We start from the raw sequence: 25,122 nt of genomic DNA on the forward strand, positions 1-25,122 counted from the left end.
TGGAAATAGAACGACAGTGGCAAAAGAGAGGGGGAAAAAGCACCAATAGTGACCGGTGCCTTGGGTGCAATCCCAAAACATCTGCATAAGTTGAAAACAACATTGGCATTGACACAATGATGATCAGTCAATTGCAGAAGGCAGCTTTACTTGGAACTGCTTACATCCTGCGACATGACCTTTAACACCATCAAACAACGTCTGCCTATCCCAGGTCCTTGGGAAGGACTCGATAGGTGTGTGTGTGTGGGGGGGAAAATGCCAAATAATATCTGAACATCTGACTGATTGGCTAATCATAATCAGCAGTAAACATCGCCAGATGCACAAGAGAGGCTAAAGCAGTGTTTCCCAGCCTTGGCAACATTAAAATGGTGTGGACTTCCACTTCCAGAATTCCCCCCAGCCAGCAGTGTATGTGCTGCTGAGGTTGGGGGGGGGGAAACAACCCACTGCTGTAACATCCCTGTTATTCTGAAAAGCAAGATTAGAATTAGAACTTGGATGGGAGACCACCATGGGTTTAGCCTTTTTTTCTGCATCTGGTGACGTTTACTGTTAGATTAGCATGGCTGGCTGGGGGATTCTGGGAGCTAAAGTCCACAAGTCATAAAAGGGCCACGGTTTGAAGACCCCTGAACTAGACATACCCAGTTCCAGCAACCGCTCTTTGTATGTTTTAGCCCCCCCCCAGTCCCCGATCATCTTTGTTGCTCTTCTCTGCACTCTTAAGAGTCTCCTCCTTTTCCTTCCCCCTTCTCCTCCTCTAAGGCTGCACTGAGGCATGTTGCCTAGCTGGGTAATGAAAGGTCTGCAAGAAAAGAGCCAAGCTGAGAGGGCACCAGGGACCCCCTCATATAGGAAAAACTGCTGGCTCCTCTCTTGCGGAGATTTGGCTCGGAGTCTCAAGAGGCGATCGGGGAGCATTCGCCAGGGCGGACCCTCTGAGGGGGGAAGAGCCCTGCTACCATACTTTATTTATTTTTTTTATTTTAATTCCATTTATATCCCGCCCTTCTCCGAAGACTCAGGGCGGCTTACGAGCTTAGCAGTAGCCTTCATTCTATGTCTATGCCTGCTTATTAGGGCTTTCACACACACCCCAAGCGGCATTATTACAAAGTCAGCTTAATTGCCCCTATTTCCTTCACCCTCCTTCAGCGCCCGTCCCAGACAAGGCAATCCGTCAATACGGTAATCGGCCGCGCCGCTTCTCTCCACATTACGGCCCGAAAGGCTGCAAACCAGCCCCGCCTCCGCGGGAGGCGGTACGTGTGAGAAAGGGAGGGCCCCACGTGACCCGGGAGCGTGTGTGAGTGTGGGGGGCGGGGGGAACGAGCGAAAGAGAAGAACGGGAGTTGGGCAAGAGAGGAAAGTCTCGCGAGAATTCCACCAGGCAACGGCGCAGCAAGATGGCGGCGCCGGAGACGGAGGTGGTAGCGGCCGGAGGGCCGGGAGCCGGCCTTGAACAGGTAGAAGCGGCGGGGCTCTTCTGCCTTTTTTCCTCCCTTCAGGGTGTTCCCCTCCCCCGGGCGGCCTCCCTCCCCCTTGGTGCGGTGGTCCCGGGCTTCAGCTTCCATTTGCCCCCGGGGTACTTTCCTTTCTCCCCTCCCCGCCCCTCCCTTCCCTTCCCTGGGATCACCTGACGGGCCTCCATTAGGCCCTGTTTCTCCCCCACCCACGTGACCCCCATCTCCCCTCATTCGGCATCAGGGCTCTTACAAGTCAAGATTCCTTTCCCAATCCCGTCGTCCGTGACCTGAGGGGCTGGGACTACTACAACTCCCAGAATCCCCGGCCCAGGCGGTCGCTCCCTTGCTAGTAGGGGCTTCTGGGAACGGTAGTCCCAACGTCTCCAGAAAGGCGGGAGGGGTGGGGTGGGAAATAGGTTAGATCAGAATTCCTTGACGCTTTTCAGGATCAGGCACCTCCCCCCCTCCCTAATTTTAACTTGTTTGGCTAAAAACTCCGAGGAAAAGGGAGGGAGGGAGGGTGGGTAGTAAAACAGGCTTTTATCAAGGAAGGGGTATCCTAACTACTTGGATCAGGTGGAATCGGCTCATCCGAAAGATTTCATCTGTGTCTGTTGTGTTATATATGGATTTTATTTGTTAAATGTTAAATGTTTATTTGTTAAACTAATCTAATTTTTGTTTTACACCACTCTACTTTCTGGGCAATTCACAGAGAGAAACACCCAGAAGGACAAAATAATTCCACAATGACCTAATTCCACAGTGAAATAATTCCACAGTGAAATAAATCAGTAAAAAGAATTCCACAATGAAATAATTCAGCAATGAAATAATTCCAACAATTAAAAAAAAACCCAAGCAAATGATGGCAGAAACCTGGCAACCATCAACCAAATCCACTAGAAGGGACCTTCAGTACTCTCATTATTTCAATTTCATGTTCACAGTGGCCACGGAGGATAGGATGCAATTGTTGGGTCAAAGCTATTTATGGAACTTAATGGCCAATTTGGATAACCATGAATCATGTGACGGTTTGGCCTCCTATTTCATCAGCTGTAAAGCAAAGGACCGTCTTCCTGATAACTCACCATTCTGGATAGTCATCTTCCTTTTCTCATCCGAGGTTTAGTCGATTGCTTCTGCTTTTTTCCCCCTCCCTCTCCCTCCCTCATGAAGACGGAACCGTGTCCTGTCATTTTTCTGTTTGTTCCACTGCTATCTCAGGACTCTCCAACCTTGGCAACTTGAAGATGCTGGCTGGGGAATTCTGGGAGTTGAAGTCCACATGTCTTCAGGCTGCCAAGGTTGGAGACCCCTGCTGAATCTCTGCTCCATCTTTCCTCCCAAGTGAACCCTTAAAGCAGCAGCTCCCAACCTTTTCTATACCTCGCACCCTAGAACGCTTCTGATATATTCTCGCACCCCTTACAGAAATGCAAAATAACAAATTATGTGTGTACACTATAATTTTGAAACTTCTAAACCCAAGTTTTGCACCCCCTGGAATATCCTTGAGCACCCCACCCCCGGTTGGGGACCCCTGCATTAAAGCATCTGTCCCTGCTCTCTAAGTAGTACCACCATGCCCATCAGCAATTAGCCAGGATTAATTGCTACTGCGCTGCTTCTTCTGGGGGGGGGGAATTAATGCCTGTGTTTGTTTTCTTTAACAACTCCTTTCAATCTTCCTTTTTTGGCTTATCTTTCTTTTCTCTCTTTTGGGGAATTGACTTTTGGCCTCCCTGCTAGGTGCAGTTTCCCCCCCCCCTCCACAGGCCAATATCATTCTGCTTTCTTCCTTTTTTCCAGCATATTTTGCTTTGTGGTTTCTTCCATGGGGAAATAACACAGAGTCTGAATTGTTTTTTCATCTGCCAGGTGAATGATTCAGTTCTTTGTCGAGCTTCCTGCTATTGTAAAGGTTCCTGCCCTGGTGATCTATCACCTGGAATCTGGTTTAGATGACAAAATCTACCTCTTTCCCTCTGCCACATAAAATTCTAAAAATGCAGCAAGCCTCCTGCTCCCCAATGAGACTTATTCTATATATTTTATTTAAAAAAAATAATCCTTTCTGAACTCATGACCAGAAACGAAATGCTCTGGTCTCTCCTTGTAAATGCTCATTGCCAAACAGCAGCCATTCTGGAACTGGGTACCAGAGGACACTAGTATGTAGTAAGAAACAAATGGGATAATAAAAAGCCACTATTAAACAAAAACACCCATTCATAGAGGGTGTTGTCTGCCTTGAGTAGCTTGGTTCAGTCCTCTGTCTTTTTCCCTCCCATACTCATCCTTTTTTTGGAGAGGAATAATTCTGTTGTATCTCAACAGTTGAGAACTATTGAATCATTTAGCAGGGCCTGGTGCAGGGTTAGGTAACGTTGGCTCTTTTATGACTCGTGGACTTCAACTCCCAGAATTCCTGAGCTAGCATGGCTGGCTCAGGAATTCTGGAAGTTGAAGTCCACGAGTTATAAAAGAGCCAACGTTATCTAACCCTGGCCTGGTGCATTGGTAAAGTCTGTGCCTGAGTTATTTCTCAAGGCTCGCCTCTCTAAAATGAAGTATTTCAGTAGAACATCACGTACATTTAGACAAGCACCCTCTAATAGTGGAAAATTACTTTTTTTTTTGTTCTCCAGAAAAGCCATCGATTCAGAGGGCGGAGGTATATCCTGGAGAAATGCTGTAAATTTTTATCAATATTTAGTCAACAGTGCCTGGAATGTTGCTGGTGCCAACTGCTGCAGACAGGATAAATCCATGGAATTACCCTTCCACACCTGTGGTTCTGCATCCTTTGCTGGGAAACTGCTCTTTAACTCTGATTGCCCACCATCCGTATCTTTAAGAGCAGTGCGTTTCAATGTGCCTTGGGATTCCCCTGGAACATTTATCACCTGGGTGCTTTCATTGACTTCCCCTTTATTCTCTTTATCACATTCTCTGTTTTCATTTAATATTTTCTGGTTGCAATCTGGCGCTGCCTCTCTTCTTTTCAGATGAAGGATAACAATCCTACCCTTTGAATAAAAATCAAGTATTTCTAATAAATGTTCAGTCCAGATTCAGAGACTTAAATTCCCCTCTGTAACTGGGTCGAAATGTAAGATTGGAGAAAGGATTGAATCCTTTCCTAGTGAATTTTGACCTTCACCATATTCCAAATTCAAATATTTGTTTTTCAGCTAACTTTGTGGACTTAGTGTGTGCCCCATGGATTGATTAGGAACATAAACTGTAAATCTGGAACATAATCTGTAAAATGGAATTAATTGGGGGAGGTTTCCTATAGCTATAAACAATATAATTTAGGTAGGTGTTGTGCAAATAGTATATTCAACACTTGAAAAGTTGATGCTTTATTTGATTCCCAAATGGTAGTAAAATTAAGATTTAGTGCCCCAACATACATCCTAATACAATTGCACCATCAAAACCTACTAAACCTCGGCTCAGGCTGAGTTTTAATTGGGGTTTTAACTGGGTTTTTACATGTTGCAGGGACTTAGTTTAATCTTTTTTAAATTGGTCTTAATTTTTGTATTAATGTTTTAAAAATTATACCCTGTAAACCGCCCTGAGTCCTTCAGGAAAAAGCGGTATATAAATTCAATAAAATTAAAATTAAATTAAATTAAAATTAAATTCCAGACCAGTCTTAATACTTTTTAGGGGAAGATTTCCAGTCTAGTAAATTTGCTACTACTTTAACAGTAAAAAGACAAATTTAAAACCCCAATTACTTAGTTAATTGAAAATGTGATGTTCCTTCCCACTTAAGGGCAACTTGCTTATAAATGGTCATGAGTGGATAATTCCAGTGAGATATATATATATATATATATATATATATATATATATATATATATATATATATATATATATATATATATATATATATCAATGAGAAGTCCTTATGTGTGTAATTTTGTTGATCTTGTTGCATAACTTCCTGATAAGTTTAGTCACTTATTAAAGAATACAGGTCAAAGGTGAGATTAATTGGACAACTTTCCCTGTTTGAGATTAGTACATAGTAGTAGAATCAAGCCTGTTTAATATTTGCAAATAAGGTCAGAGCCAAGTTTTAAAGTTATATTTAGGAGGAGACAAAAGATCTCACCAAACTGGTTAGCTGGGAATGCAGCGCCCCATGAGATTCATCAGCAAAAGTGGAGTGATGCTCACAAAGGAATAACATCCCAGTTTCACACCAACATGTAGGAGATCTAATGGGTTGATTATCCATTAGAAAACTTCTAGCCACGCATAATATTTTGTGCCTCTGCTTTGGCGTTAGGCTAGAATGAAAACCAGGCAATGCATCTGAACAACTTATTAATGGAAGCTTCAGTTGTCTGTGCTTGAAGTGAAAAAAGCAAGTCTGCCAAGCTTATGTTCTGCAAACCCATTGTTGACTTAGATTGCTAAAAAATAGGAGGCAGCCCATGAAAACAGTAGCATTCAGGTAGTCCTTGACTTATGACCATTCGTTTAGAGACCGTTCCAAGTTACAGTGGCGCTGACTTATAATTAGTCCTTGCACTTACGACTCTTGCAGCATCCCAGGGTCCCGTTACCACCATTTGCAACCTTCCCAGCTGGCTTCCAGCAAGGAACGGGGAAAGCAGGTGCACTTAGAGATTGCCTGTTTCACTTAACGACCGAAGCGATTCGCTTAACATCCCTGGCCAAAAAAAAAAAAAAAAGATTGCAGAACTGGACACGATTTACTTAACCACCGCTATGCTTAGCAGAAGAAATTCTGAAGATTACCTGTAAACCCCACGATCCCTATTCTCTGGCAATGCTTGCTAGAGCCTGTAAAATTAAAGTCCAGGGACACGTTTGTGGAAGACCCGCCCCGCCCCCCACACCTGAATTCGAAACCAGCACCTACTGCCCGGAATTTCCCCTACTTAAGAAATCTGATTTATTGTGTCCAATGGCTTTTTGTCATCCCCATGTTCTCTCTCTCTTTTTTCCCTCCTCCTAAAGCAAGTGACGAGCAATGGAACTGCAGGGGGTGGCGAAGGGGTCGTGGAGACTCAGCAACAGAACCAGCCCCAGCAACAAGCTCCGAATGCCTGGCAGATCATCAAAGGAGTTTTATTCAGGTAAAAAAAAAATCAGCCCTTCTGGATCCACCTTCTCGTCTTCCCGTTGTGCATTATGCATGATAGAAGGGTGAGTCGGTCCTGCGAGCGTTGGTCTTAAAAGGGCCAGGTGCCCACGTTGCACGTTGTGTTGCTGTGTGGTATGAAAAAAGCATTAGCTTCTCTAGGAAATGGAACAGCTGTGTTTCTGAAGGGCTTGAACGTACGCAGGCTTACTGAAAAATAATCAGCCTGGTTCTTGCAGCAATCGTATCTTTCTCTTATCAGTGGATGAGGAACTAGTGGCTTCTCCAGGGTGGCCAAACAAGAGTCTTGTAGAGATAAAACCTAAGCAAGGGACTTCCCTTTGACTGCTAGCTTAGTCTTTCGGTTACCCAGAGTCATACGAGGGTCAATGGCCAAGTTGAGGTCTGCTTTTTGTTTAGCATCTCAGCAACCGTTTGCGAAGCCCAGCGTCCTGGTGCATTGATGACGTTACCTAGTTGGGTAATGAAACGTCTGCAAGAAATCAACTTAAGCTCGGAGAGTCTTCCCCCCCCCCTTTGTGGCTGTTGCTCTCTACACTATGAGGCCTAGTGTTTAATTTTGCTACTTATGCTGTTGTAGATGCAGAGAGGGCTGGGGCCTGAAAGAGCTACGGTAGTTTGGTCTAGTGGTTAAGACACCTGGCTAGAAAACAGAAGATTCTGAGTTCTAGTCCAGCTTAGCCACAAAAAGCCACTGAGTGACTTTGGGCCAATCAGTAGGAGACAGTGAGTTCTAGTCCCGCCTTTGGCATAAAAGCAGATGGATGACTTTGGGTTAGTCCTCCTCTCTTAGCCCAACCCACCTCACAGGGTTGTTGTTATGGGGAAAATAGGAAGAAGGAAGTGTGTTTGATACGTTTTTTGCCTTGAGCTATTTGTAAAAATAATATAAGAAGAAGAAGAAGTAGAAGTTGGAAGGGACCTTGGAGGTCATCTAGTCCAACCCCCTGCTCAGGCAGGAAACCCTATACCATTTCAGGCAAATGGCTGTCCAGTCTCTTCTTAAAAACTTCCAGTGTTGGAGCATTCACCACTTCTGGAGGTGTAACCATGCAAGAAGCACTTTTGTGACAGTGCCTCTTTAGTAAAGTGTTAAATTGCCTGGCAACGCAACAATGCATATTTTTCAGTGTTGGATCTGTACATTTCTTACTGCTGCTTAGAATTTGGTCAATGTTTTCCAGGGCAGAGAGACCTTGAGACTTTGATTTCTTACACCAGAGCAGGCCTCCCCTCCCGAAATGTTCTCCATGTATGTTGACTTCTGATCTCAGAATTTGGGGAGTTGAAGTTTACACATCCTAAAGTTGCCATATTTAAGAGATATTGAACTAAAGCAACCCCTGACAGTAAATCAACATCCTTCTTCAGGTTTTCGGTGGTGTGTGGTCATGTGACCCCAATTTCTCACAGGGTGGTGTGTTTTTTTGTCAGTTTCCAGCATATTTTTGCCAGTTTGTGGCACAGACCCATTGTGAATAACACCTTCCCATTTACAACTATGGAATCTGCCTAACAATGGATTCACTTAACATTAAGTGGAGTCACTTAATTACCGCTGCAAAAAAATGTTGCAAAATGAGGTGCCTCAACTTGCAACTGTAACAAGTTGCAATCAAGAGATCCAGTCCCAATTGTGTTTAGAAGTCAAGGTACACCAGTACAGAGAGTCCTCAACTTACAACCACATTCGAGCCCCAAATTTTTATTGCTAAGCGAGACATTGGTTAAGTGAATTTTGCCCCATTTTACGACCTTTCTTGTCACCCTTGTTAAGCAAATCACTACAGTTGTTCAAGTTAGGAACACGGTTGTTAAGTGAATTTGGCTTCCCCATTGACTTTGCGGGACAGAAGGTCGCGAAAGGGGATCACGTGACCCCGGGAGACTGCAACCATCATAAATATGAGTCGCCGTGCGTCTGAATTTTGATCACGCGATCACGGCGACGCTGCAACGGTCATAAGTGTGAAAAACGGTCCTAAGTCACTTTTTTCAGTGCTATTGTAACTTTGAGCGGTCACTAAATGAATTGTTGTAAGTTGAGAACTATCTGCACCCAGGATATAGCTGCTCCTCCAGTGAGGAGACTTTTATGACACCTTTTCAAAGAGGTCTCAGCCGCTCCAGCAGCACAAACAATGCAAGTGGACCTTAACTTACGACAGTTCATTAAGTGACCGTTGAAAGTTACAACAGCACCCCCCCCCCAAAAAAAAGTGACTTCTGACCATTTTTCACACTTACTGCTGTTGCAGCATCCCCCTGGTCAGGTCATCAAAATTCAGATGCCTGGCAACTGACTCATATTTATTTATGATAGCTGCCGTGTTCCGGGCTCATTGCAATCATCTTTTATGACCTTCAGTGATTCACTTAATAACCGTGTTACTAACTTAACAACTGCAGTGGTTACCTTGAAAACTGTGGCAAGAGGGGTTGTAAAACGGGGCAAAGCTCGCTTAACAAATGTTTCGCTTAGCCACGGAAAGTTTGGGCTCACTGGTGGTCTACCTGTGCAGGTAGGAGCCGATCCATTCTAGTAGAATGGACTCTTTGAAAATCAAGGTGACCCAGTGGGAAAGAGCAGAAATGTTGTTTCCAAAGCCTTGATTAAAATTATTACTTCAGATTGCATCCTGGAGCTACCTCAGCAATATGCTTTGGCACCCGTGGAGTGCCAGCCACTCATTAAACTTCCAAACAATGAAGCTGCTGAATATTTCAATCTCTGAGTGCAAATCAGGTGGGAACTGGATCAGCATCCAAGTGTTCTTCCCCTAATTTTATGTTGAGAGTTTTGGAAAAAAAATTCAGAGAAGAGCAACTTAAGATGATCAAAGGCCTGGAGGTTAAAACATACGAAGAACGGATGCAGGACTTGGGATTGGATAGTCTAAAGAAAAGAAATAGGGGAGACATGATAGCAACGTTCCAGTGTTTGAGGGGCTGCCACAAAGAAGAGGGGGTCACGTTATTGACCAAAGCACCAGAGGGCAGGACGAGAAACAATGGTTGGAAGCTGATCAAAGAGAGAAGCAACCTGGAATTAAGGAGAAACTTCCTAACAGTGAGGACAATTAACCAGTGGAACAGAAGTTGCCTCCAGAAATCCTGGGCGCTCCATCAGTGGAGATTTTTAACAAGAGGCTAGATAGTCACTTGTCTGAGATGGTATCTAGGTTCTCCTGCTTGAGCAGGGGGCTGGACTAGAAGACCTCCAAGGTCCCTTCCAGCTCTATTCTATTCTAATATGGGCAAACGCTGCGCTACAGTTTCTTCTCGGTTCATGAGTTTGCAAAGAATGCTGCAATTTGGAAATGGCTCCTTTGTCGTCGCCTAAATGGGCTCCGTGGATCACTTTAACGTTAAAATAATAATTCATCTCACCTTAAATTGAAAATTGTCCAAAATGTTATGGTCCATTTAAGTAGGGAGGATGAGAAGATGTCGTTAAATAGAAGATATATATACTGATAGTCCTCGACTCACGACTGCAATTGAGCCCACAATTTCTGTTGCAGAGGAAGACATTGGTTGAGTTTTGCCCTATTTGACAACCTTTCTTGCCACAGTTGTTAAGTGAAGAAACCAAGACATAAGATTGAGCAAGCTGGCAACATGCAGAGGCTCTCCTTGCTTTTCAGGTTTCGCTGATGACTCATGAAGCATCCGAAACGCAACCTTGTGGCTTTGTCTTTCCAGTGTGTTGATTTATCTTCAGCCCTAATTTTAAACATGGGAGGTCGTTAATGCAGCAAACCACAAAGGGTAACAGCCCTTTCAGTTTTGGGATGCTATCTCTCCTATCGACTCAGCGGATATTGCCACAGATGTCCTCACCCAGAAATGATTGACAATCAGAGAACACGATAGATTTAATATAGATTAGACTTGGGGATGAAGCTTCCATTCAAATGGGGGGAATAGGTAAAAACATTTGTTTGTTTGTATCCCATCTTTATTATTTGTACAAATAACTCAAGGCTGGAAAAATATTCAACGCACCTTTCTCTTATTTTTCCCGTAACAACAATCCTGTGAGGTGGGGAAGCTGAGAGAGGGACTGGCCCAAAGTCACCCAGCCAGCTTTCATGCCTAAGGCAGGACTAGAACTCAGCATCTCTACCTAGTGATTGGTCCAAAGTCACCCAGCCAGCTTTCATGCCTAAAACGGGACCAGAACTCACTGTCTCTTGATGATTGGTCCAAAGTCACCCAGCTGACTTTCATGCCTAAGATGGGACTAGAACTCACTGTCTCCCATTTTCTAGCTTGGTCCCTTAACCACTAAACCAAACTGGCTCTTTGCTAAATTATTCATTTAATACTGTTAAAAATATTGATAGATTTTGGAAAAGGGCTAAAATGCAGTTATTTAGATCTCTCTCTTCTTTACTTGTTTTGGCCAGAATCTCCCTTTTACAGTCCCTCTGTTGATGAATTCTTTCCATTAGCAATTCTTGGTATTTACATGATAAAATGTTTAGCATATTCCTCATAACAACCATCTGCGGTAGGGTGGACTTCGCGTTGTAGTAGAGGTGAAGAATTGCACAAGGGGTCTGAATTATTGGATTGTTAGCTTGTGTCTTACTTGCGTACTCTGCCAAGAGTCCCACGGATATTGGATGGGCAGCTATAAAACTATCGTAAAATAAATAAATCAGCTTAGCAAAGTTATACAAGCATTGCATTTCTGGAAGAAGCCATATTTGAACCCAGCATCTTTTGGTTTCAGAAAATAACTTCTCGGTTAATATACACTCCCGGCCAGACTCTGGTTTTCAAACTACTTTTCTTTGCCTCTTGATTGAATTGTCTTGATGAAATTTGGGGCCCGGTGCTGAGGGCCTGATGGGATTCTTCTGCAGTTGTAAACTGTTGCAAATCGAGGACTACCTGTATTAGACCCTTCAGTTGAGAATAATAAAAGAAAAATGATATAAAAAAAAACCTAATGCCCCATCAGGTTTATAATGTTTGATGAAAGGGTTATCTCCTGAGGGCCTCTTTGTCCAATCTGAATTTCTTTGGAATTTCCCCAAGTGGCCGCTGCCTCTTGATGGAAAAAGTTGGTTTTAAAATTGGTGCAAATGCTCAACTTTCTCTCTCTCCCCCCCACCCCCACACTCTCGTCCTCCAGAATCTTTATTATCTGGGCCATCAGTAGCTGGTTTCGCCGTGGGCCAACAACGCAGGATCCATCGACCCCTGGCGGGGCAGCCAGGGCACCAAGTCGCAATCTCTTCCCTAAGGACACTTTAATGGTGAGGATGGCTGAATCCTGATTCGGGATTTTGATTCTTGGGTGGAGAATTCTGCTTGCAGAATTGAAACTTGGGTTTTTCTCTCCTCCCCCCCCCCCAAATAATAATAATAAAAAATAGCATTCTGTTAACTGGTGTTGGTTAATTAGCTATATCCTGCCTTTTTTATTCTGAAATGCTAAGTCAAATGGTTCGGCCTAGTTTTATCTTATTTTGTATGCTGCAATGTCTTCTTGCATGTTTACTCTTCTGCATATACTGGACATTGCACACACATCCTCAACATGTCTTCTTCATTATTTATTTTTATCCCATCTATATTATTTCTTAGAAATAACAACAACAACATGCCTAAGGCAAATCTGGAACTCACTGTCTCCTGGTGATTGGCCCAACCTCGACCAGCTAGCTTTTACATCTGAGGAAAGACTAGAACTCACTGCCTCCTGGGTGATTGGCCCAAAGTCACCCAGTCAACCTTTATGCCTAAGGCAGGACTGGAACTCCCAGTCTCCTGGTGGTTGGCCTAAGTCACCCAGCTGGCTTCCATGCCTAAAGCTGGACTAGAACTCACCATCTCCTGCTTTCTAGGCCAGCACCTTCACTCTAGCTCTGCTGAACTACCATTTTTCCCCTGCTCCCAAGAAGCTTCAAACAACGACCCATAGCTTTCCTCCTTCAGAATAAGATACGTGGGTCTGTCTGCTCCAAATAGATATATCTTCCAGCCTAGAGTCTGGGTTCCAACTCATTGTAATGAATTTTTTTCCCCCTGAATTTTTCTTTTCTTGGCAGGATCTCCATGTCTACATATCCGAACATGAGCACTTTACTGACTTCAATGCAACCTCGGCACTGTTTTGGGAACAGCGAGATCTGGTCTACGGAGACTGGACAAGTGGAGAGAATCTGGATGGCTGCTACGAACATTACACTGAATTGGAAATTCCTGAGGTGTGTGAACAGATGCCAGAGTTGGCCTCTTCTCCATATCTTTGCGGATAGCCGGATTTTTCTCTCGGCTCCAAATGCTCTGTATGCACTCCATGCCACAGGAAGCGTGTCCCAAAGCCATTACCAAATTGCAATTTTTAATGTGACGGGAAATTATTGACTGTATGATTCTACAGGCACACCTCGAATTAAAACCACAATTGAGCCCAGAATTTATGTTGCTAGGTGAGAAATTTGTTAAGTGAGTTTTGCCCCATTTTTGATGACTTTTCTAGCGACAGTCGTTAAGTGAATCACCGCAGTTGTTAAGTTAGTCACCCGGCTGTGAAGTGAATCCGGCATCCCCATTGATTTTGCTGGTCAAAAGTAAAAGATGATCACATGACCCCGGGATACTTCACATGTCATAAATATGAGTCAGTTGCCAAAGGTCTGAATTTTAATAACGTCACTACGTGGAGGCTGTGATGGTCATTGGTATGAAAAACGATCATATTGTGTTTCCCTCAAAATAAGACCGGGTCTTATTTGTTTATTTATTGCCTCCAAAAGAGGCACCGGGTCTTATTTTCGGGGCAGGCCTTGCCTCCAGCACTGATAGCCCCACCCAGCCGGTACACGTCTTCTGGAGCCGAAGTTCTGCAGCTGCATTCGGGCCTGGATTTTGCAGCCAGGCCTTTCCAGAAGGCCTAAGCAGCCGAGTACCGAGCTATGGATTCGGTCCATAGCTTGGTGCTCGGCTGCTGAGGGCTTGCAGAACCAAGGTATGGATTGAATCCATAGCTCGGTTCTTGGCTGCAGAGGCCTTCCGGAAAAGCCTGTGACTGAGAAATGCAGGCCTGGCTGCAGAAGAGGCCTCAGAAGAAGAAGTGGGCCGGCAAGGAAAGGACTGGCTGCAGGGCAGGTGGGGCAGCTCCACACCCCCACCCTAGCTTGATTTTTAGGTGTGTCCCTTGCCCCAACACTAGGGCTTATTTTGGGGTTAGGGCGTATATTAGGCCCACCCCCAGAAATCAAGCTAGGGCTTATGGTTGGTGTAGGCCAGGGGTACGCAACCTTGGCTCTTTTATGACTGGTGGACTTTAATTCCCAGAATCCCTGAGCCAGCTATGCTGGCTCAGGAATTCTGGGAGTTGAAGTCCACCAGTCATAAAAGAGCCAAGGTTGCCTACCCCTGGTGTAGGCCTTACTTTCAGGGTAAGTCGCTTTTTCCAGTGCCATTGTAAATTTACAACTGTCACATCGTAACCGTTCACTAAATGGGCTTTTTCTTGGACATTTTAAAGCCCTTGGTTCTTAACGTGGTTGGGCATGAATCTTACCAGCCAGTTCCAGGAGCAGGTGGTGGCTGTTGGGCCTTTTCACAGGTTCTGTCATAGTTTTGTCATCAAATGGGTGAGGAACCACCCCCCCCCCACCCTGCTGGAGGGCATGTAAGTTACGTTTATAAATATTGATGTGTGATTTCAGAGCGTCCAGCACAACGGTTCCATTTACATCCACGTGTACTTTACGAAAAGTGGGTTCCACCCTGATCCCAAAGAGAAGACTCTCTACAGGCGCCTTGCCACGGTTCACACGTCTCGAAGTAAGCGCCGGTTCCAAGCTCGTTTCTCAATTTATTTATTTTTTTCCAAAATACGCAATGGCAGTGGTTGTGGGAAATGCTTTCAACATTTGACAGGTTCCCCCCTCCCCTGAAATAACGTAGTTGTCCGTCTCCATTTATCCCTTTCTATAACTGGCGACTGGTCCAAAGTCACCCAGCCGGCTTGCATAGCTAAGCCGGGACTAGAACTCCCAGAGTCCTGGTTTCTAGCCTGGTGCCTTAACCACTCTACCAAAGCGATGAAACTTAGATCAAAAGTTTACCTTTCCCCCCCCCCCCCCCCCCGTTTTGTTTTTTTCTTGCAGTGATCAATAAGTACAAACGTAGACGCTTTCAGAAAACCAAGAACTTACTAACCGGGGAGACAGAAGCGGATCCCGAAATGATAAAAGTAATGCGATATTTTCTCTTCTTGTTGTTTCTCCTTCAAAAGTCCCATTTTTTCCCCCCTAGAGCCGTTCTGTCCTCAGCTTGACAGCTCTCTGATGGAGTTTGGCCTCTGCAAAAAAAAAGAAAGAAAGAAATTGCCAAGCGGCTGTTATAGTTTGCCTGCCGAAATAGTTTCCTTTGCACCTTTGAGGGGTTTTTCTCAATAAGTGCCCCCACCTTCCCCTACCAGCCTCTTTCTTTTGAAGAACAGGAAGCTGGGTAGAATTCCACAGACTGGCCTCATATCACTGGAGGAGAACAAGGGAGGTAGGAAGAAGCGAAATGGATTGAATGGTCCCTTTCCCCTTTTATAATTTAATGAAATAGAGATTTTTTTTTTCATCTTTTAGACTAAAGGGGGGAAAAATCCAGGCAGTTTGCAAATTATAGCTCTGGACTTAATGGAAAAGGCTTAGGGGTCTTTTGGAAAGATAAGTGAGCCCAGTAGAAGCCCCGTGGCAAGTGGCCGTCACTGGAAACTGGAGGCGAGGTTTGACAGAGCTCGTGAGATCTGAAAGAAGGGGAGGAAAACCTAAGCCATTTGGGACTTCTTGGCAGAGCTGTGGATGTCTGAAAGTGAGACAGAGAGAGAGAGAGAATCATATTCGGGTTACGCTTTGTGCATACAGATGGAGCCACACCTGTGTATTTCACCTGGAAGAAGCACTAGGGCCTTTCCCACTGCGACTGGGAAACACCCTACATGAGTCTAGCTAGGCCTGCGGTCAGATCTGTTGGGTTCTCTGGCAAGCTGGCTGAGGAGTGGAGTGGAGTGGAGTGAGGAACTAATACAATACAATATGGAATAGAGTATGGAATGGAATGGAATAAAATAGAATATGGAATGGAATGGAATAGAATAGAAGAATAGAATAGAATAGAATAGAATAGAATAGAATAGAATAGAATAGAATAGAATAGAATAGAATAGAATGGAATGGAATGGAATGGAATAGAATGGAATAGAATGGAATAGAATAGAATATGGAATGGAAGAGAAGAGAAGAGAAGAGAAGAACTGAAGAAGCTTCTTGGATGAGAAGTGAAACCTCTTCAAGAAAAAAAACAAAACACAGTTGCCTCTTTAAAAAGCTGCTTTGGGACAAGCCTGACTTGGATCACTGAGAATCTCCATAGACAGCCCTTCCCAAATAGTTTTGTTTTTTTTTACTGAACCCATCAAATTTCAGTCTTTTGGATGGCTGCTGAGAGCTCTACAATGTCCCCTTCTCTTTTTTGCTACAACCCCCCCACCCCAAAAAAAGAAATGTTATTTACGCTTTGTGCTTATCTTGCAGAGAGCTGAAGATTATGGCCCAGTGGAGGTGATCTCGCACTGGCACCCCAACCTCACCATCAATATTGTGGATGACCACACACCATGGGTGAAGGGCAGTGTTCCTCCCCCTCTGGATCAGTGTAAGACTTCAAATAATTCCGAACATCTGGAGTTGCTCTGGCTGCAGGATATGCTGGCGGGTGGAGCTTCCCTTTCTCTGATGCGCTTGGACAAAATTATCTTTTGGGATGCTTGGAACTAGTTATGAGCATAGCAGCTGCTCTCCAGTTTTTCCTTGATGTCTTTGCTTATGTTGTGACTCAGGGCCAGCCTGTGGGTCCGACAGCCGGGTCCGATGTATCGGAGGACTCAGATGTGGGGGAGGAGGGAAACGAACCGGCTGATGATGATTTGGAGACTTTGCAGAGTCCTCAGCCGGGAACCTCTTCTCAGCTGTGTGAGCCCGAGAGTGCGGAGGATGATGACCCACAGCTGGCCCTGTTCAAGGACGCCCGACGCAGGAGGCAGACGAGCAGGGACAAACAAAGAAAGGCTATGGGACTCCTCGGGAGGAGGCACAGGGAGACCACGCCCTGAGCTCTCTATAAAAGAAGTGTTTGGGGAGGGGCTGGTTGCTGAAAGCAACTTTTCCGTTTGAGAAGTCAAGCTCTTGTATTCTTGTAACAGTGTAATTAAAACTTGGCAGAAGCCTTTTGGTCTTGGACGCTTTCCAGACTCTTCTTTTGATTAGGGGTGCGAGAAGAGGGCTGGTTCAGAACAGCTTAGCACCCATTCTCTCCTATGCCTCGTGTTTTACAAAGCTACGGTACATGTAAGTCCTCGGGTTAAAATAGCAACTGGGACCAGGATGTCACATTTTGCAACAGTAAATCTTGCATTCCAGTTTGCTATTGTTCCATGTGGACCACCTGGGTCGTTAAGCAAGGACCTTGCATGATTGCAATTTCTGACTTCCTGCTGGCTTTCCCAATGACACTGCTGATGGGAAACCAGCAGGCAATGTAGGAAGTCACGATCCTGTGACGGCAGGGATATTGCACAGGCTAGAAATCTGGGGAGCCATTATAACTGCTGTTTTCTTGGCTGTATCTCGAGGGGGTCTCCAAATTGGGCAACTTTTAAGATTTGTAGACTCCACTCCCAGAATTCCTCAGCCAGCCACGCGCAAGAATCTTCTCAATTAAGGTCAGCACTTGCTTAGCGTTAGAGAAGGATCAACGGCGCTTCAGGAGGATTGGACTCAGTTTGCCTGTGACTGCATAGGGACTCTAGGCTAATTCCTCTTTTTACCCCGGCCCCAGGTTCTGCCACTCCTTTTCCCACAGCAGTGATTCGAAGCTAGGTTCCTGCTTTACTTCCCTCCCTGCAGTCTAGCTGGCAGTTTCCCAACTTCCGAGTAATTTTACTGGACAGGTGGGAAAAATGGGATCCTGCAAGGGGCCAGAAGTGCCTTTTTCCCCTGCCCTCCGTAAAATCCAGGGTGCTGAGCGTAGACTTGGTTTCCCCCTGGTCTCCATTTCTCCCCTGGCAGCATCTTGATGCTGGGCTTGTTTCTTCCCAGATGTGAAGTTCGACGCCGTGAGTGGTGACTACTACCCCATCCTTTACTTCAACGATTACTGGAATTTGCAAAAGGATTACTACCCCATTAATGAGAGCGTGGAACGGTTGCCCTTCCGCCTGTCTTACTGTCCACTTTCGCTCTGGCGGTGGCAGCTCTACGCTGCCCAGAATAGCAAATCTCCTTGGAATTTCCTCGGGGAGGACTTGTACGGTCAGTCCGACGAGGAGCAGGATTCGGTGAAGGTGAGTGGTGGGGAAGACGACTCATTTAACCCTGGGAAACCTCAGGCTCTGGATTCCGGAGCCGCATCTAAAACAGGGAGGACTAGAATCCTTGTATTAAAAAGCTGAACGTGGAGGTTTTAGAAATTCTGGAAAAATAGAGAGCCAGTTTCGTCTAGTGGTTAAGTCACCAGGCTGGAAAGTGGAAGACTGTGAGATCTAGTCCTGCCTTAGCCATGAAAGCCAACTGGGTGACTGGGCCAATGACCAGGAGAGGGTGAGTTCTAGTCCCGTTTTAGGTATGAAAGCTGTCTGGGTTATTTTTGGCCAATGACCAGGAGAAGGTGAGTTCTTGTCCTGCCTTAGGCATGCAAGCTGGCTGGGTGACTTTGAGCCAGTCTTTCTCTCTCAGCCCAACTCACCTCACAGGGTGGTTGTAGGGAAAATGGGAAGAGGAAGATGGATATATTCGCCACCTTTACTTATTTGTAAAAATAATAAAGGCAAAAATTCAAATGCATAAATCAAAAATCAAAACTAGGACAGGGTATTGTCCTCAGGCCTGGGGATCTGGGTTTGTGCCTTGAGTCATGCTGACTAGGGACATTGTTACAGATCTTTTTCTTATGTGCCTATGGTTTCTTGTGTGTCGTCTCACAACCCCTTGGTTTATTTTCCTTCTAGGTGGCTTTGTTAGAAACAAATCCTTACTTGCTGGCTCTGACTATTGTTGTTTCCATTGTGCATAGCATTTTTGAGTTCCTTGCCTTCAAGAACGGTAGGTTTCAAAGTCTTGGAGAATCGCTCCTCCCCTCCCGTCTCCCTGCTGTGATTACCAGCAGTCCTCGACTTGCAGACGAATGTTTCAAGTTACGGCCAACTCCGAAAAGGCGACTTACAATCCCGATTCGAAATTCCGTCGCTCGCCCACCTCCCACGTTCAGTCACATGACCGAACTCCAGGTGCTGGGCCACGCGGCTCCTTCCGGCACTCTGCCCATTGCAAACTGCTGGTTCACTTAAGTGACGCCCGCGTTCACTTAACCACCTCAAAAAAAGGTCGTAAAATCACAGGACCGACCGACTTTACGGCCGTTACAAAAATCTGACTATCACGGGTGGTCTCCATTTAGGCTCATAACGTCGAGGACTATCTGTTTAAAAGCAGGACGTCTCCTGGATCTTTTTCCCAACGCTGGGTTGAGTGGGCACTGCTGCGTGTTGTCGCGTTTGGCCACGTGACCAATTCTAACCTAGTACGGCTTCGAGAGACATTCGGTGGTTCTTTTAATCCAGTGTTTACCTTGCTGATTTTAAGAGGGGTGGACTTCAACTCCCAGAATTCCCCCAGCCAGCACAGCACAGCTGGCTGGGGAATTCTGGGAGTTGGAAGTCCATTTAACTTAAAAGTCGCCAGGATTCTTGTTGAAAGGAGCCTAGTCTGGTAGGGCAAATGATGTGAGCGAGGATTACGTCCTTTTGCAACCTCGTTGTGTTCTGATCCGCCCTGTTAGATATTCAGTTCTGGAACAGCAGGCAGTCTCTGGAGGGCCTGTCTGTCCGGTCGGTGTTCTTCGGGGTATTCCAGTCCCTCGTGGTCCTCCTCTACATCCTGGATAACGAAACGAACTTTGTGGTGCAAGTCAGCGTCTTCTTCGGTCTGCTCATTGATCTCTGGAAGATCACAAAAGTGATGGATGTCCGGGTAAGAAGCGGGACCCATAACTTGAGGAAGAATCAAGCCAGTTTGGTCGAATAGTTAAGGCACCAGGCTAGAAAGCAGGAGGCAGTGAGTTCAAGTCCTGCCTTAAGCGTGAAAGCCAGCTGTCACTAGGAGACTTGGAGTTCTAGTCCTGTCTTAGGCACAAAGTCCAGCTGGGCCAATCACCAAGACATGGTGAGTTCTAGTCATGCCTTAAGCATGAAAGCTGGCTGGGTGACTTTGGACAGATCACCAGGCGACTGTGAGTTCTAGTCCCGCCTTAGCCATGAAAAACCAGCTGGGTGACTTTGGGCTAGTCCCTCTCAGTCCAACTCACCTCACAGGGTTGTTGTTGTGGGGAAAATAGGAGTAGGAGGGAGTATTCTATACGTTCACCATCTTGAGTTATTTGTAAGACACACTTTTTCAGCCCTCCCCTGCTTATAGTCCACCCTTTCCCACCCACCCCAGCCCATCATGGGCATACAGTGATTGGGGATGATGATGAGGATTGTAGCCTCAGTGCACTCAGGGAGGGGATTCTGGGAAGGGGAAATGTCTTTGAAAGCAGCCTGATGTCTCAAAATCTAACCTTCTCTCTGTTCTCTTCCACCCTGTTTTCTGCCGAACAGCTGGATCGTGAGAACAAAATTGCCGGGATTGTCCCACGCTTGACGTTCAAAGACAAATCGACGTACATCGAATCATCGACCAAAATCTATGATGATGTAAGTTCAAGCCTTCCCAGATGTGGACACATGCCAGGTATTCGAGGATACCTGGTTCTTTCCTGTCGGGACTAGAAAGGTGGTCTTTGCATCCAACTCTAGTGGTCCAAAGAAAGAGGTAGAGGTACTAAATCGGTATTTCTCCACCTCAGCAACTTGAAGATGGGTGTCCCAAAGGTACTTTTTTGGGGAGACAACTGGACTTCCCTTATTTTTCCTTGAAGACGTTTCGCTTCTCATCCAAGAAGCTTCTTCAGTTATTGCTGAATGGTGGAGGATGGAAGGATTTATGTTCCTTGCAGTCATCTGGTCGTTGGCGCTCTTCCCGAGAGTCGTTGAGGCCACTTGTTTATCTGTGCCCCCAGGGTCACCTGAATAGTGCAAACGGTTCTGGAACCTTCTTGGAACTGCTGGAAGGACCGTGTTGCAAAGAGGAGATAGATGGTGTCGTACCCCTCCCCCTCTGTTGAGAGAGGGTTGTTCAACTTTAATGTAGTTGACCTCTTTGACCCCTCACTCAGAATGAGTACTAACAACCAGATAACTGCACAGAATGTAAATCCATCCTCCACCATTCAGTCGGAACTGAAGAAGCTTCTTGAATGAGAAGCGAAACGTCTTCAAGGAAAGACGGAGTCCAGTTGCCTTTTGAAAAAGCATCTTTGGGACAACTGTGAACCTGGATGACTTGAGAATCTCCGTAGACCAGGGGTAGGCAACCTCGGCTCTTTTATGACTCATGGACTTCAACTCCCAGAATTCCTGAGCCAGCATGGCTCGGCTTGGAAACCTCTCCCTTTCCCCTCAGCATGGCTGGCCTACCCAGCACCCGACGATACATAAGTGGGTTTTGGGTTGCAGTCTGGGCACTCGGTCTCTAAAAGGTTCGCCATCACTGTCCTAGAATGTTAAACTGACCTAGCTCTTGCAGAAAGCAAGATGCGTGGACTTCGAAGACGTCTGGACTTCAACTCCCTTGCTGTTGGGAATTCTGGGAGTTGAAGTCCACCCATCTTCAAGCTCTCAAGATTGAGAAATGCTATACTAAATATCACCTATGGGTGACTCCATCAAACATTTATCCATGCAACTTGGTGACGAGCTTCTCGGTGGCCCTGGGTGGGTTCCCCTCTTCCGAACTCCTGGTATGCTTGACTTTTTCCAGTCTGCCCTCAACCTCCCTTACAGATGGCCTTTCGATACCTCTCCTGGATTCTCTTCCCACTGCTGGGCTGTTACGCAGTATACAGCCTGCTCTACATGGAACACAAAGGCTGGTATTCCTGGATCCTGAGCATGCTCTATGGGTTCCTGCTGACCTTTGGTGAGTTCGCAGAGGTTGCCCCCTAACAGCTTGACTTATGCCCCCGGGTCTGGCTTCCCATCTGCGAGTCCTTTGAGGTGGTCCACATAGCAATAGCAATAGCACTTAGACTTATATACTGCTTCGCAGTGCATTACAGCCCTCTACAAGCAGTTGAGAGAGTCAGCACATTGCCCCCCAACGATCTGGGTCCTCATTTTACCGACCTCGGAAGGATGGAAGGCTGAGTCGACCTTGAACCGGTCAGGATCGAACTGCTGTCAGTGGGCAGAGTCAGCCTGCAATACTGCATTCTAAGTACTGTGGCACCAGGAAGGAGAATGAGAAAGGGGAGGAAGGAGGGAGGGAGGGAAAGGAAGGAAGGGCAATAGCACTTAGACTTATATACCACTTCATGGTGCTTGACAGCCCTCTCTAAGCGGTTTACAGAGTCAGCCTCTTGCCCCCCCCCCCCAACAATCTGGGTCCTCATTGTACTGACCTCGAAAGGACGGAAGGCTGAGTCAACCTTGAGCCGGTCAGGATCAAACTCCTGGCTACGGGCAGAATTAGCCCGCGGTGCTGCACTCTAACCATTGTGCCACAGATCAGGGAACAGTGCTTGCCAAGCTTCTTGTTGCAATAGTACAGGTAGCCCTTGACTTACAGCAATTCGTTTAGTGACCGTTCAAAGTTAAAGCAGCCCTTAAAAAAAGTGACTCATGACCCTTTTTTCACACTTAACGACCATTTCAGCCTCCCCAGGGGCACCTGATCAAAACTCAGACGCTTGGCAATTGGCTCCCATTTATGACGGTCGCAGCGCCCCGGGTCATGTGATCCCCTTTGCGACCTTTCGACAAGCAAAGCCAATGGGGTAGCCAGATTCACTGAACCACCTGGCTACTAACCTAACCCCTGCAGCCATTTGCTTAACCACCGTGATGGGAAAAGTGGTGACACGTGGCCAAACTCGCTCAACCAGTGTCTCCCTTGACGAGAGACCTTTTGGGCTCAATTGTGGTCGTAAGTCGAGGACTACCTGGTCCCTCTCGCCCTCCAGGCTTCATCACCATGACGCCTCAGCTCTTCATCAACTACAAGCTGAAGTCGGTGGCTCACCTGCCCTGGAGGATGCTCACTTACAAAGCCCTGAACACCTTCATTGATGATCTCTTCGCCTTCGTCATCAAGATGCCGATGATGTACAGGATAGGCTGCCTTCGCGACGGTAACGGCTTCTCTCTCCGTCTCGGCCCTCCCTCCCCTGCTCTGTCCTGCAGCCACGGGGTTAGCCCCTCAACCCGGCTATTCTGGCTGGTGGGGGTTCCAGGACGAAGGCCTTCTCGGCTGTGGCTCCTGCCCTCTGGGACACCTCCCCCCCCACCCCATGTGAGGTTGGGCCCAACCTTCCTATCTTTTGTTGGGGCCTAAAGACGTGGCTCTGCCAGTTGGCTCAGGGGCCCCCGTGGGAAATCAGTCCAGTGGAGGTGGTTGATCAACAGATCCCATCTTCCTCCCCACTTCATCCCTGCCCTCCCCCCATGTGATCTTTGGTTTTAAAGTTAGAGTTTAACTTTTTTATGTTTTAGCTTAGATGTAACTGAGCCGCCCAGCATTACCCTGTAGTAAGATGGGCGGCCAATAACTCACTCTTTCTTTCTTTCTTTCTTTCTTTCTTTCTTTCTTTCTTTCTTTCTTTCTTTCTTTCTTTCTTTTTCTTTCTTTTTCTTTCTTTCTTTCTTTCTCTCTTTTTCTTTCTTTTTCTCTTTTCTTCCTTCCTTCCTTCCTTCCTTCCTTCCTCCCTTCCTTCCTTCCTTTCTCTTTATTTCTTTGTCTACTTCATCTTTATTTCTCTCTTTTTCTCTCTCTCTTTCTGTGTCTATTTCATCTTTCTATCTTTCTCTCTCTCTCTCTCTCATCTCTTTCTCCAACCAATCAACTCACCAACCTCTCCCTCAAGGCCTTTCCTTCCCCTGGCACCCATCCAACCCTTCTGGATTTAACATTTATCACCCCTAGGGGACACCAAGAATTGAGGGAAAAGCGAGATTAAAGTGGGAGGGGCAGCAGCTTTAGATCAGTGTTTCTCAAACTTAGCCCGGCTGGCTGGCTGGGGAATTCTGGGAGTTGAAGTCCACAGGTCTTAAAGTTCCCAACATTGAGAAACACCGCTCTAAACCCTCTTTTCCTCGCCCAGCTGTGCTTCAAGCTTACCATTTGCTCTCTTGTCCTCCCCAGATGTGGTCTTCTTCATTTACCTCTACCAGCGGTGGATCTACCGGGTGGATCTAACCCGCGTGAATGAATTTGGCATCAGTGGGGCAGACCAAGCAGGAAGGACGACGACGACGATGAGTATAGCTCAGCCAGACGGTGTCCCTGCAGTGTTGGCCAGCAGCCCACCGGGGGCTAACGCCGAGGGTCCCGTCAACAGCCTTGCCACCGCAGCGACAGAGAGAGGAGCTGGAGAGACCCCCGCCGCCAACTCAGGGGGCTCGCCCGATGCCGTCCCTGAAGCCCACCTGGTCAAAACGGCAGAGGAGAAGAAGAAAGATTAGCCCACTCTTTTATTTTAAAAAAAATTCCTAACTGGACACTCTCACTGTTGGATAATGGACAGGAAGCGAACGGGTAGGGGCTGGGCAGAGGCAGAGTCGCTTTATTTTATATTCCAGGAAAACTTCTGGGGGGGAGGGGGGGAGACAGGCAGGAGGTGGGGGAGGAGACGGGTCGGTCAGCCAGAGCCACGAGGAGACCCCTTGAAATGTGGAAGTGAAGTGTGACATGTTGTATCTGTTGCGAGAGAAACCTCACCTCGCCCCCCCCCACCCACCCCCAACCCCGCTGTAAATTTCTGTGTTTGAAAGCAAATCCTCCCAACCAGTAACCAATCATTGTGAGCGCCATCTCCATCATGCGGGTCATTAAGACGTTCGGTCGTTTTCAGGAGTTCGTTTCCTGCCAAGTCTTTGTGTGTCTCCGTGTCATATAAAAAAAAAAAGAGAGCCGATGCCACCCATGCCAACGATACCGTTTCTCATCATTGCATTCCCGAGAAGGACGATGGATTGAATAAATTCATGTGGGTGTTTATGTTTAAAAAAAAAACAACCAACAAAACAACCGATCCTCTTTTTTTGGGGCCGCCTCCTGTTTCTTCTCGACAGGATTTGGGATAAGGACTTTGAGGAAGGGGCTCTGGGGCGGGGGGCGGGAGAGGTTGCAGAATGCTGGGTCTTTGGGGGAATGGCAGAAAACCAGTGAAAACCAAAAGTGAAGTTAGTGTTGCTTAAAAAAATGCTCCATGTTTGTAGCCGGGATGGGGGGGGTCCTCCCCTCCCCCAAAAAATGGAGCTGTATTGATGTGTATTGTTACTGGTGCGTACAGGTAGTCCTTTGACTTGTGAAC

General features: G+C 46.4%; 1 protein-coding gene across 1 annotated transcript; it reads left to right on the forward strand.

Annotated features, from left to right (window-relative positions):
* The first annotated feature begins 1,351 nt into the window (after nt 1-1,351).
* CLPTM1 (CLPTM1 regulator of GABA type A receptor forward trafficking) lies at nt 1,352-24,312 on the forward strand. The gene is made up of 14 exons (XM_083369235.1): nt 1,352-1,472; nt 6,486-6,604; nt 11,777-11,900; nt 12,696-12,854; nt 14,325-14,442; nt 14,769-14,854; nt 16,191-16,311; nt 17,754-17,998; nt 18,662-18,755; nt 19,492-19,682; nt 20,312-20,407; nt 21,596-21,731; nt 22,774-22,941; nt 23,952-24,312. The coding sequence occupies exons 1-14, from the start codon at nt 1,413-1,415 to the stop codon at nt 24,269-24,271; spliced, it is 2,037 nt and encodes a 678-aa protein (XP_083225361.1). The 5' UTR covers nt 1,352-1,412; the 3' UTR covers nt 24,272-24,312.
* Nucleotides 24,313-25,122: the final 810 nt, after the last annotated feature.

This window comes from Vipera ursinii (genome assembly GCF_947247035.1).
Source record: "Vipera ursinii genome assembly, chromosome: 9".
Classification (NCBI taxonomy): Eukaryota; Metazoa; Chordata; class Lepidosauria; order Squamata; family Viperidae; genus Vipera; species Vipera ursinii.